Source organism: Brachyistius frenatus, unplaced genomic scaffold, assembly GCF_029030835.1.
Source record: "Brachyistius frenatus isolate BFR_SWC_R1_liver_20210118 unplaced genomic scaffold, ASM2903083v1 Contig_71, whole genome shotgun sequence".
Classification (NCBI taxonomy): Eukaryota; Metazoa; Chordata; class Actinopteri; family Embiotocidae; genus Brachyistius; species Brachyistius frenatus.
The window spans coordinates 1,432,424-1,446,168 of record NW_027210670.1 but is presented as its reverse complement, the minus strand read 5'-3'; the positions used below and the strand labels follow the sequence as shown (position 1 = coordinate 1,446,168).

Below are 13,745 nucleotides of genomic sequence, written 5' to 3'. Positions count from 1 at the left end.
TGTTTGGCTGGATAAATGCATGCTGGAAATGTTATATGGGCAGAGCATGCTCACTAGAGACTTCTGCTAGCTGACCTGGCTAACTCCACTAGCCCTGAGCTAACTTGAAAGGGAAACATAAATATTTCCATCATGCAGCCATATTTAAGATTATTTTTGTATCTATATATGCAATTAATTTTGTGCATCTCTGACACATTTTGTTTTTGTAACATGCGCCCACTACAGGTGATGAGGGGGATAATATAAGTCGGTGCACGGTGGCGTATGGGAGGAGAAGGTGGGGTACAGTAGATACCGTCAATGACCTCAGCCTCAGCGTCCGAGTCCCGTAATCTACAACGCCCACCTCAGTATATCCAGCTGGATCGCATTCCACTAATCACCTCCAGCTGGATTAAATGTCCCGGTATCCCGTCAACTCACTGTCAGTCCGTCCGTCCACCTACCCGACATCCCGTCCCGTAAGTCTGTCTGTCTGTCTCTGCTCCCGAAGAAACTCCAGTTCTGACTCCCGTCTGTTTCCTGTTTCCTGTTTCCTGCCATCCAGTGTTGAGCCTCGGGTGTCACCTGAACGAAGAAGCCTTCCAGTTCATTCCTCGGAGATCAGCTGTCGAAGGTTTGGCCATCCTGTGTAGATTCCTCGGGTGTCACACATTCGATCCTGCCAATCGGCTGCGCTGGTGGAGAACCTCGGGATTTCCACCAAGCCAGTCAGCCTGCCTCCCTGTGGAGAAGCCTCGGGATTCCCAGCGAAGCTCCGCCCACCTGGCTACAGCCTGTTGCCTGCTGGGGAGGACCTTGGGATTCCCCCAGCTAACCCACGCCCCGCTGCTTGCTGCCTGCCTGCCTGTAGCCTGCCAGCCGCATTCGCGGAGGAGCCAACTTCCGACTTGGAGTGGAATAGGCATACCGGCGCATTTGGACTCTGACTTTTTGTGTGCCTCCTGTTGGTTATCTATACCTAGGAGAAATAAAGGACTTGGTTCACCTAAGATTCCGCTGTTGCGTCTGCATTTGGGTTCGTTTGAAGCACACCTAATAACAAAAAAACAAAAAACAAAGAAAAAACATTTGGTCAGTTTTGAAGTTGATAGAATGGATCAAATTCTTCTACGAGTCACTTCGTGGAGATGTTGTCACTAAATCCAGGCTCTCTAATCTTTTTTTCCCTCTAAGATCTACTTTGACAAAATGAAAGTGTCTGAGAGCTCATGTTTGGTAACATTTATTCACATAGCTGAGCTCCACCAAAACCATCTGAATAAGCTTATTTTATGTGAACAATAACAAAGTGATGCTCTTGACACATTTTGCACCACAACAGCTGAAATTCAACAGCATTTGTGTGTGTGCTTTTTTCTGTATGCAATTCTTTATGTTTTCAGTGGAAGGGGTTTTATTTACTTAATTTATGAGCAACCGTGTGTGAGAGTCTCCGCTGCGAATTTGGTGCGGTTTCTGTCCTCTGATCTCTGTGTGTCTCACTGTGAGCGGAGCTACACCTCTGCTGCAAGTGAAGGGAGCAGGTAAAGAGTGTCCACTCGCTAATCGATCGAGTTGATGACTTCATTCTCTCAGATGAGTCAAAAAATAAACAGATTCAAAACTCGGGAACCAGGTCGTGGGCCACTGGTAGTTTGTGAGCTATAAATTGGAGACACCTGTTTTAAAACAATGTATCTATAATTTTATATCCGCAACAGTGGAGGCCACGGTGGAGCCTATCATGTAGACATGTGGACAGTAAATACTCTGTGGCAGAAGGGGGAGACAAAAGTTATACACTGCAGGTTGCACATGTTTAAAAAAAGAGGCTCAATGAAATTTAAAAACCTACAGGATATTATCTTCAAACTCTGCTGCTTTCCTCAGCTTAGAACAGAAGCATCAAGACCCAGTTGACAACAGAAGCATTTGCAAATGTCAACCTACAATTCATTCATAACAACAGCAGCAAGAGGAGTGTTAAAATGTTCTAATAGATTGTACCGATAACCCTGGACTCGTGAAGCTTTTAGAGGTGCTTATCATTCAGAAGCACAACCAGTGGTTATTGAATTTAATTATGCTGTATGGTCACTGACAATCCTAAATTCTGATTGGCTGTCAGGTGTGGATTAACCTTTAGTATCCACATCTGAGTTTTTGCACGTGAAATTCCTGCAGTTTTTCTGTAAAGGTCTATAAGAAGTGCTTTCCATAGATACTAACACACAAATGCACATATGCCTATATATGTCAATTACTGCCAAATAAATTCCAGTATATCATCTTAACTCGAGCAGCATATAAAGAGACTGTGTCAGACAGCAGCTACTTTCTAAGTCAGTGGTTCTTAACCTGGGTTCGATCGAACCCCAGGGGTTCGATGAGTCACTCTCAGGGGTTCGGCAGACACACACTGCGGTCAAGTGAGCCGCCGCTTTAAAAATTAATGACCGTCTATTCCTTAAGGTGCGTTCACACCGAACGGGGCGCTCGGTGTGAACGCAGCATAATGATACAGTGGCTTGGATAGCCCTACGGTGGCTTGGGTAGCCCAAAAAGCATGGAGAAAGCTAAAACTTATGCTGCACCCCTATGCGCCGAACCCCTCGGCAGACACACACTGCGAGGTAGTTTACATGTAAAGTCAATGCACAGACGCGAATGGTTGCAAATGACGCGAATTTCCATCGGAATGACGCTGGAAGCGGCCGTCATTCAGACACAGTTGTGCGACTACGGATAATATTATGAACCCAGACACAACAAGTATAAAACAGAACTAGTGGTTAGTTCAATGGTGGATGAAGGAAACGGTACTGTTTTTAGGGAGATAAGGCACAGAGATAAGCCCCGCCCCCTTTCAGGCGCGAATGCCACAAATTACCCACATACATTTTCAAGCGGCAGCTCACTTGACCGAGTATTAGCGGCTGACGGCTCACTTGACCGCAGTAAGACACACGTAGTATAGCCCGGTTCACACTAGCAATGTCGGCCGTTTTGAGCAATTCTAGTCTAGCACCGGCAAAACTAAAGGAACACTTCCTAAAGCTGCATGATGGGAAATACAAGAACACAACGCTCGCTGAATTCAAGGTGAAGAGAGCCAGATTCGATGAAAAGGCTACTCTGCCTGTTCTCGGCTTCGTACCCATCGACAAACCGATCCCCACAGCATCGTACGAAGTTGCGTACCTGATCGCAAAGCAGGGCAAACCACACACCATTGGTGAAACACTCGTGAAACCAGCTGTGTTGAAGATGGCGAATATCATGCTGGGAAAAGCTGCTGAAGATAAGTTATCCCAAATTCCTCTTTCAAATGACACGATCAGCAGCAGAATAGACGACATGAGCAATGACATCTTGGCTCAAGTAGTTGCAGATCTGATTTCAAGCCCAGCAAAATTCAGCCTCCAACTCGATGAGACCACCGACGTTTCCAATCTCAGCCAGCTTGTTGTATTCGTGCGCTATATGAAAGACGACGAGATAAAGGAAGATTTTTTTATTTTGTAAGCCTCTTACAACAACAACCAAGGCAGTCGATGTGAAGAAACTCGTGGATGACTTCTTCAGAGACAACAATCTTTCATGGAATATGGTTTCCTCAGTTTGTTCGGATGGAGCTCCAGCCATGCTGGGACGACACTCTGGTTTTGGAGCGCTGGTGAAATCCGATGCACCACACATCATTGTTAAACACTGTGTTCTGCACAGGCATGCGTTGGCAACATAAACCTTGCCTCCAAAACTGACAGAAGTACTAAAAATCGTAGTTGAATGTGTAAACTACGTGCGAAATAGTGCTATGAAGCACCGCATCTTCAAAGAGCTCTGTCAGGAAATGGGCTCTGAATTTGAGGTACTTCTGTACCATTCTAACGTTCGGTGGTTATCCCGGGGAAAGGTGCTGAATCGGGTTTTTGCCATGCGTGTGGAATTAGTCCTGTTTTTGCGAGAGCACCAACATTGTCACGCAGATTGCTTCGAAGATTCTGAATTCATTCTCATCTTGGCGTACATGGCCGATATTTTCGATGCTCTCAATCATCTCAATCGACAGATGCAGGGCGGTGGAGTCAACATCGTCGAAGCGGAAGAAAACCTGAATGCGTTTAAAACAAAGCTACCTTCATGGAAACGACGAACAGAGAATGACAACTTCGCAAACTTTCCCCTGCTGGACGACTGCGTAAGTAAGATCGAAGACGTGTCTGGAATTGGAGACATTTCTGTACCTGGGGAGCTGAAGCAAGCGATTGCCATGCACTTAGATATGCTCGCAAAGTCCCTCGACGAATACTTCCCCACCACACAGTCATATCCAGCATGGGTGAGACAGCTGCTCACGTTTAGTGCTGCGACAGCAGATGTCAATGATGAATGCCTCGACGAAATCATTGAACTTCAGCAGAGCCAGCTTCAACAGCAACTCTTTGGAACAACAATGCTCTCAAAGTTTTGGCGTCACCAAATCGTACCATACCCCCGTATTGCCAAGAAAGCCCTTGAGATACTCACACCGTTTGTTACAACGTATCTTTGTGAGCAATCCTTTTCAAGGATGGTGGACATGAAAACTAAGAAAAGGAACAGACTTTGCTGCGAAAATGATATGAGAGTGGCACTTGCCAAGGTGAAGCCGCGCATTTCTGAACTTGTATCTGAAAGGCAACAGCAAAAGTCACATCGATTTGCAGTAAATATTCACTGAGTTATGTTTTTGTGTGAAATTCATGTTTTGTTTGTGGACAAACCGATCCTCACAGCATCGTACGAAGTTGCGTACCTGATCGCAAATCATTCATTGAGTTATGTTTTTGTGTGAAATTCACGTTTTGTTGGTTTTGTTCTTTGCACACAGTGATTTTGTGTGCAACTGATGCATGGTTAATTTTGTGCACTCATAAAAATATATACCTATGTTTTGAAGAAATCATATTTTATTTTTCCAATTACGAAGGGTTCGGTGAATGCACTGATGAAGCTCGCAGGGTTCAGTACCTCCAATAAGGTTAAGAACCACTGTTCTAAGTAATACTTGGAGATTCTGAACTGTTGGTTTGAGAGAAATTCTGACCTGCAGAAAAAGCTTTTTGTGAAGTGTGTGGCTAATTCAAGGCTGAGTCTAAAATCTGAAGGCACAGGTATAAAAATCTAGAGTTAAGACTTTGAGACATTTGGATCTGAGAAAAGCCAGCAGCAACAAAATAAAAAACAGGATGAGATTCATGTTCCTCTCCTGTGTGTGGCATCTGTCACAGTCTTGACAGGAAACACAGAAACCAGAAGATTATGATGGAGAGGAATGACAGGAGAGTTCTTGGTGAAGACAGGAGATTGAAAGGAAAATGTGTGCCTTGTTGTCTGGAAGAACCCCCCCACCACACACACACACACACACACCCTTACTTGCTGGCACCCTACGGATTTGACTGTATTATTTGGCTGGAATGAAAGGACAGTGTGACAGTTTGCGTTTCCCCTTGAGGAGAATATATAATCTCTAGCAATTAATTTACATTTGTCTGTCATTTGATAAAGACAGCATTTATTGGGGGGCAAGTTTGTATGAAGTCTCTTATAATGAGATCTCTGAAAAGGTCACATGTAGCCATGTCATATTTTATATGTCTAACAAGAAGGTGCAAAACTGAACATATCAAACACCTGCTGGTAAAATGTACGTTTTTCTTTCTAAGCTTTCTCCAAAATTATCTGACACTTGTGTAGCTGACTCGTACTTGTGTAGTGTAGGAAATTATATGGGGTAGTGTTGTTTCAAATCGCATACTGCTCTTCTCCACTTACAGGAAACAACCTCAGCATGTGAACACATCTCAAACCAAAATATCTGCAGCTTTAATTATTTTTCCCAGAAATGAATGTGATTTTGTGCCCTCTGTTTAACACAATAAACACACTAATTATTCTGTCCTAAAAGAGAAAGATGTTTGTGTTCAGGAAGAGCTGCAGCTTCCTTAATTTGAAAATGATTTGCGCCCCTTCCTCTACGTAGCCAAGATGGCAAATGATAGAAAATGGAAGAAAGACAGACTCCATGTGTCCTTTGAAATCTTAAGGAACTCACTCACAAACTACCAGAATGCAGTTAAGTCAGCCAGAAATAGCTACTTCTCTGACTTAATTGCAAATCACTGCCACAGGACAACAATTATCTTCAACACCATTAACTCTGTTATCAACCCCCCAATCCTGACATGTTCAAGTATGTCTCCGACACAGTGTGACACCTTTCTTAGGTTCTTCCAGGATAAAATCTCCAAACTTAGGTCTGGTGTTACATCCCATTACATTGATCCAACTAATTATCCCACTTCCTCTGCTGTGTTGGACCACTTTGAGCCCGTTTCCCTCACAGCTCTCAGTAAAATTGTTGATCAACTAAAAACTACAATGTGCCACTCTGACACCATCCCCTCAGGTCTGTTTAAAATGTTTTTTGTTGAAATTGGACAACCTTCCAATATATATTGTCAATTATCAACAGCTGTCTGTCTTCTGGTTCAGTCCCAGTCTATTTTAAACATGCAACAGTGATTCCTCTCATCAAAAAAACTAATCTGGAGCCCTCTGACCCATCAAATTACAGACCAATATCCACCTTCCCTTTTCTGTCCAAGATCTTTGAGAACGTTGTATTTCAACAGCTTCAATCTTTTATCAGTTTTAAAGGCATCTGTGATGTTTTTCAATCTGGTTTTAGAACGTCTCACAGCACTTAATCTGCCTTTTTAAAAGTGTTTAACGACCTCTTACTCATTGCTGATGTTGGTGATCCCGTCATTTTGCTTTTACTTGATCTCACTGCTGCTTTTGACACTGTGGACCATGAGAGTTTAATCTCCCGCCTTGAGCCCTCCGTCGGCATCCGAGGTACTGCCCTACGATGTTTTAAGTCCTACCTGAATGACAGATCATTCTCTGTCAACGTGGGCAACTGCTCCTCTCAACAGGCCCCCCTGACCTGTGGGGTATCACAGGGGTCCATTTTGGGTCCACTACTGTTCTCACTCTACATGCTTCCTCTTGGATCCATTTTCCAAAAACATAACATTTCTTATCACCTCTCTGCAGACGATATTCAAATATACCTTCCCCTCAAATCTGGAACTGCCTCTATGGTTTGATTAATGAGCTGCCCGGCTGATGTCAAATGTTCTATTTCTCAATGAAGGTAAAACAGAGATCCTGCTAATCAATCCCTCTCACCTTTCAGCTGCTATACCGGACACTCCCTCATTGTGTTTTGGCCCCATGGCAACCCACTGTCATTTCCATGTAAAAAACCTGGGTGTGATTTTGGACTCATTTTTAATATTGGATCTCCAAGTTACATCCATTGTCAAAGTCAGCAAAAATGACAACCCAGGCCGACCGGTCCTTCTCTGTTGCTGCCCCTAAACTCTGGAACAACCTTCCCCTTCATATTAGGTTGTCATCCACCTTACCAAATTTAAAAAAAAACTATTTATTTTCCCTGGCCTATCTGCTTTGATCTTAACTTGGCACTTTTGTGTGATTTGTGTTAGTTTGTCTTGATTTTAATGTTACTTATTTTTATTAATCCAGTCTTTTCAAATGTATGACTGCTTATGTATGTGCAGCACTTTGGGAAACCTTTGTTGTGTTTTAAAATGTGCTAGACAAATACATGTTGGTTGATTGATTGATTGATTGATTGATTGATTGATTGATTGATTGATTGATTGATTGATTGATTGATTGATTGATTGACTGACCATTTAGGGTGGAAAGTGTCCAGAGTTTCACTCTTTTTTTATGACCATTTTGAGTGTATTATCCTGGTACTTGTAGTGTACCTCAATGTTTCTGTACTTGATGATGTAAACGCACTGATGCCCTCAAAGTAGTAAGTGTTAGTACACAAGTACAACATTTGGAACACAGCATTAATGTCTACTACAGTCGAAGGAGGAAAAGCCAATGTGTTTAACAAGGAAGAATTTGCATACCTTTGGGCAGAACCAGGCCAGTCGACCTCCTTCCAGTCTTTAGCTAGCTATCGACCACTTTGAAGTAGTGTGCAGACATTAAAGTCATAGGTATCAATCTTCTCTTCTTAGTCTTGGCAAGAAAGCAAATAATTTATTGTCTAAAATCTCAAACTCCAGCTTTACATTTTGATTATTCAAAACGAGTCTCAGCTATGATTTTTCCACTCCATTCCTATGAAATTGTGCATCCTAATTGTGAAAGATGTCAGATAATGGTTGATTTTCTTTGGTCAGTTTGGACAGCGCTGAATTTATCATACTTTTACGGTACATCTTTGTGACCTTGCATAATTAAGTACTTAACCCATATTTACATGATAACTTCCCACAGCAACACAAACACTTAGACAAATAAATAATACAAAATGCACTGAGTGCTGTCATAATGAGATTTGAGCCAAGGGAATGAATATTCTAAATTACTTGATTATAATTCACAATGTAAAAAGAGTACTTTTGAGGTTCATAACAACGGCTGCATTGTGTGAGGGGTAGAAAAGGTTTAGAGCATACAAAAGCAACTCAAGGGTTTGATTTTTAACTGACAAACTTACAAGCACCACATTGCACATCTGTGCCCAGCGAGCCACCGAGGTGTCTCCACATAATACGATTTGAGTGCTACAATCCATATGAAGGGAAGGAATATAAAGAGGGTGAATAGGGGATTGTGGCTGGCAGTTTTTGTGCTAAGAAAATGGATAATCTATAGGCATGGATTTACATTCATCGCCTCTTCTGTGGAGCTGACTTGGCACAGAAAACACAGGACTTATGAAGACATCAGCTCTGCAGCTTTCACTCAAACTGAATGGAAATGAATTTCAATGTGTGCTTTTGTTATTATAGGAGGAAAAAAAAAGGCAATGAAGACATCAATCATGATTTGGTAGATCAACATGCGTGCAGTTTAAACAGCAGCAACAGATTATACTGTCTGTGAGGTTTGCCGTTCTCCCGTGCTCTACTGTACTTCGTGAAAACACACATTATGAACGTTTACGCTAAATATTCGAGCACACACACACACACACACACACACACACACACACACACACACACACACACACACACACACACACACACGCTAAATCTGAATGTCATTATGTATGTGAAATTAGAAAGACTGAGCTTTGCATATTGATGACAGTACCCGTGCTTCAGTATAATACAAAGCTTTACTTAGCTACACACCGAGAAAGCATATTTTACTTGAAAGATAAAGGCAACAATTTATATCTTAATCCCTAATAACAGGTTGTCAAAAGCACATGAGCAGTGAAACAGTAAGTGGTCAGGGGTCTTTGAACGCAGCAAAGGTGCTTACACTGGCTCGTGTGAAAATGAATTGCTCTGAAAGTCCTAAAAGTTTGATAAGAGGCCTTAGCAGATTGGATTTTTGTTTTGTTTTCTCAGCCTCTCAACCAAAGCAGGATGCTGTTATTACTGTGGCTGCTAAACCAGATGGGAACATGACCGAAAGCATCAAAGGACACCTTCAGCTCACTGGCCGTGTTGTTAAAATTAAATCAACTTTCTAGCTGACAACTCCAAAAAGAAACACGTGTGTCATGAAATTCAAATGATAGTACTAATAATTGTACAGTAGTTTTTGACAGCACATATTCCGCATGTTGCAATGCTAAAGATTCAGACAAGAGAGGAGTCAAACCCTCAGGGATGTACAGATAAGAGGCAGCGCAGACAAATCAGTGAGAGTATAGAAAATCCATAATTTCGAGAGACAGGAATACATAAACATGTGGTGCTGTGGCATTCACATGTACGCAAGATGCATGTTGGAACAAAGCCGACAGCTACAGCCTTATTTGAAGTGTCAAATATGATTAAAGATCCTTTGATAGCTTGTCATCAGGTTTATCATTAAGTTACAACCCTCGCTCTGCTGCATTGTGAGGCCCCTTAATGCATCTTGCTGAGGAACCCAATGGTCAGGTAGAGCGGAGGGTTGTTTATGTGCTTTCCAACACTTTACCATAAAAAAAAGGCTTAAGTCAGTTTTTCTTTTTGTCTAATGTTTGTAAAAACAGGTTGTTGCAAACATTGTAAGTGCTACGCAAGCATCTTGCTGGCTTCAGGCTGACACAGTTGCCATTTCTCCATCCAGCACCCACGCTAATTAAATAGCACCTGGTCTTAGCATCGACGGACAAAAACCTGGTCTTCAGTCAATGGTGCAGTATATTACTGTTGTGTTTAGGGTGCATTTTTAAGATAGCAATATGTTTCTACATAGGCAGCTGCACAATTATTAAGACACAAAGATGACAGTGTAAAACATCATTATAGTGCACATCACATTAGCTCAATCTGTGCACATGCAGAACCGTTTCCTGTGCAGAGAAGTGTTCTTTCCTGGGCTACTACTTTGCAATTTGGATGCTATTTTATTTACCAAGGTGCAAGCTTAAAAGGAATGGTAGATTACACTCAGGCTCAAAATACACCTTTACTTACTGTAAATAGGGCACTAAGTACATTCTCTTCGAACAATGCGACTTAGACTGGGCTCATCTTATCTGCTTCTGAACTAGCAAAAATGGATTTGGAAACACACTGAATGCACTTGCACCGTGCATGCGTCCTTAGATCGTTACAATAGAGCCCTGAGTTGCAATAAAGTAGAGTGTGTGTGCTCGGAAATAAAGATACGTCACCCAGTGCAACAGTGTGGCTCACTGATGCGTGTTATATCATTTTGCACAACAATGGAGCTCTTAGAGACAAAGAAAAAAAAATATGCTATGAAGATGAAGATGTACTGGGAGAATGTCAAAGCTCTTCACAGACAGACAATAGTCCAAATACATCCAAGTAATGGTCCCAAGAGAAGTTCAGACTGATGAGAGAATCTCATATTTTAACCTCAATTTCCTCTACTTGGTTCTCATGAAAAAAAAAAAAAAAAAAAAAAATATATATATATATATATATATATTTGAGGGGAAATTTCCAGCTTGGAAAGGCAGGAAAACACACACAACGTGCAGGTTGCTAGAAAATATCAGAATTCAGCTGGCTGGAGAAAAGGAGAGAAGTGGCTGGACTTCAGTTTGACCAGAATCAAAACCACTCAAAGCTGAACAACTCAAAGGAGTGGTGTCACATCCACATCGTAAAAACTACTAGCAAGTGACTGCTTTAGTGATCACTGTGCTGATTAATTTGGGTTTGGTAGGAGTCACTCCATGTGAAAAGATCATGGTCCGTGTGCAACATGAGATGGTGTCAACATTTTTTTTATATGTAGCAACAAAATATCTTGAGTGGGTTTTTCATTGTTAATAATTTTCTTAATTTATATGTAATAAATGGCTTGGTTTACCTGAATGGCCTAATAACACTTACATTTTAAGGTAATTATAACAATATTAACTAAGAACTATTTTGTCCCGCCTGTCCGTGTTATTGACATTAGAGTCATTTTTGTCCATTCATTCCTTCTTACTTTAATTCATTCCTTCTTATTTTACGTCTTGTGTGCGGTTCCTGTTCTCCTGTCCATGCTCTGTAGCTGTCAGTCAATACAACCATTGATGATTGCCTGATGACCCTCACCTCATCACTCACTGTACTGTGTCTGCTGAATGTATGGTGTAAAAGCTGTTTTAGAATTGCGATGCAGCGTATGTGAGCATTTGTGCATTTTAATCTCAGTATTGCATCAGTAATGGGCTGAAGGCATCAATTTGTCAAAGGCTGAATTATGCTACTCGTCATTTAGGCTTTTTTGGGCTTTTTTATCAGACGTGCTTCTGAACATGTCAATTTGTACGTGCATGGGTTTACCGTTGACGTGTCTACATTATGTACACTGCATGTTAGGTGGAAGTGTATTTGCATGTCATTATGTGAGTTATACTGTATTACTATATCACATCTCATCTATTGTGTGTGTGTGTGTGTGTGTGTGTGTGTGTGTGTGTGTGTGTGTGTGTGTGTGTGTGTGTGTGTGTGTGTGTGTGTGTGTGTGTGTGTGTGTGTGTGTGTGTAAGTCATGCTGTTAAGTTAAAAATCAGCTTCTCTTTGGGAACAAAAAATGAGTCTCCATAATGTAAATCATTACATTTCAGTATTGTCCCAGGAAATAAATGTCCTCTGAAGTGATGGAAACAACTGTGTGTGTGCAAAAGCAAAGGGTGTCTAAACCAGTGAATTATGTATGTCTAAGTTATATAAGTGTCAGGGGGCTTCATGTATTATATATTACCATTAGACTGTATACATTGGCCGGCAGTAAAACATTCATTGACCCTCATTATGTTACAGATAGTGTCAGTGTCCCAGACTAATGCACTTCTCTTACTCGTGGCAGGAATCCGTGTGACTGTAAGTCACTTTGTTGCAGTTGGCTGGACTGCTGCACGTTGTGACAGTGTGACCAGTGTAAATATCAATGATCTGTTCTGATTTAAAAAAAGAGTCAATTCATACTCAAATAGGTTAAAATCCTGTAAAATGGTTAAAAAGATCAGATGTCATAACGAAGAATGTATAAAATGTGTTCAAAAAGGGTTTTAACACAGTGAGAACGCACAGTGTGCTAAAATAGGTTGAAATACTGAGAAAGTTATTCATTCATTGTTTATTTCATCCATTTTTGTTCAAAGTTAATTCATCATTGTTTTATCAATCATCTGCTAAGTAGCCTGATCAGCTATCCTGAGATCGATTACTTTTGTCTTCACCTGCATACCCGGGGAATTCACGGTGTTTTCCTCATTCCAGTAAATGGTCCGCTGAGGAAACATCACCACATCACTCTCGTGATGATTTCTACTCGTTTTCAGAGGCACCGCTGGGATTGCTCCTCAGATGTTTGGTGTCTACAAGCAGGCAGCTGAACCCTGAGGCAGCTAAATCCTCCCACTACACAACCCAGGCGCAGTGTGAAAGGTGTTGCTGTGCGAGGAGAGCTAGAAGCTGTGGACTGACTGACTGAATGTCACCGGGGCCAGCCAGAGGTCATCGAGGACATCAACGAACATCCACTTCGTAGTTGACTCCTGCACAGTAGCGTTTCTACTGACCTGTGAACATGACGGCCTTGGAAGAGCTACAGGACGAGGTAGTGAAAGAATTACAGACACTGACAAGAGACGATTTGCTGGCAGTGTGTGATTTTCTACATATTTCTGGTGATCAGAGAACGAGGATTGAAGGAAAATCACGCATGTCGGTTGTGACGCACATAATGAAATACCTTGACAGAGAAGAGGTCTCAGAACCAGAAGATGACGGTATGTCAGAACTGTTACTCCTAAAAGATAAAATCACAGACCTGGCCGCTGGCACAGATCCTGGAACAGCACAGGCTGAGGAAATGGTGTTAACAACAGAGACAAAGAGGAACATAGACGAACAAAGAACTGCAGAACAGCATAACAATGTACGAGCGGAGCAGCTCGCCTCTAATTGCCCTGGTCCTGAGATGCAGCACCAGATCCAACCTACCATCAGTCCGCATGTCGGTGTGCAGCCGAGTCCATGTTGGTGCCAAATTTTGTTGAATGTCACCTGAATAGCCACCAAGTGCAAGCTCTATGGGACACTGGTTCTCAGGTATCCATAATTGATGAAAGATGGAAAGAGGAACACTTACCAACCACAAAGCTGAGAGATGTTTCAGAGATCCTGGACTCACCTAATTTCACCATTTGAGATGGTACGCATGGATTTCCTCCATCTTGA

The 13,745-nt window shown here is 41.9% G+C and overlaps 1 protein-coding gene across 1 annotated transcript; it reads left to right on the top strand.

Annotated features, from left to right (window-relative positions):
- Positions 1-2,979: 2,979 nt before the first annotated feature.
- Positions 2,980-12,905, top strand: LOC138626193 (protein FAM200C-like). Its single transcript, XM_069707683.1, has 3 exons — positions 2,980-3,506; positions 3,799-4,518; positions 12,845-12,905. The coding sequence occupies exons 1-3, from the start codon at positions 2,980-2,982 to the stop codon at positions 12,903-12,905; spliced, it is 1,308 nt and encodes a 435-aa protein (XP_069563784.1).
- Positions 12,906-13,745: the final 840 nt, after the last annotated feature.

Excerpts from the sequence above, each read along its gene's own strand:
- LOC138626193 (XM_069707683.1), top strand. The coding sequence starts at position 2,980 with ATGTCGGCCGTTTTGAGCAATTCTAGTCTAGCACCGGCAAAACTAAAG. Across the intron at positions 3,507-3,798 it reads AAGGAAGATTTTTTTATTTT|TGCTATGAAGCACCGCATCT; the intron begins GTAAGCCTCTTA and ends CGTGCGAAATAG. Across the intron at positions 4,519-12,844 it reads GCCCTTGAGATACTCACACC|AGGCACCGCTGGGATTGCTC; the intron begins GTTTGTTACAAC and ends ACTCGTTTTCAG.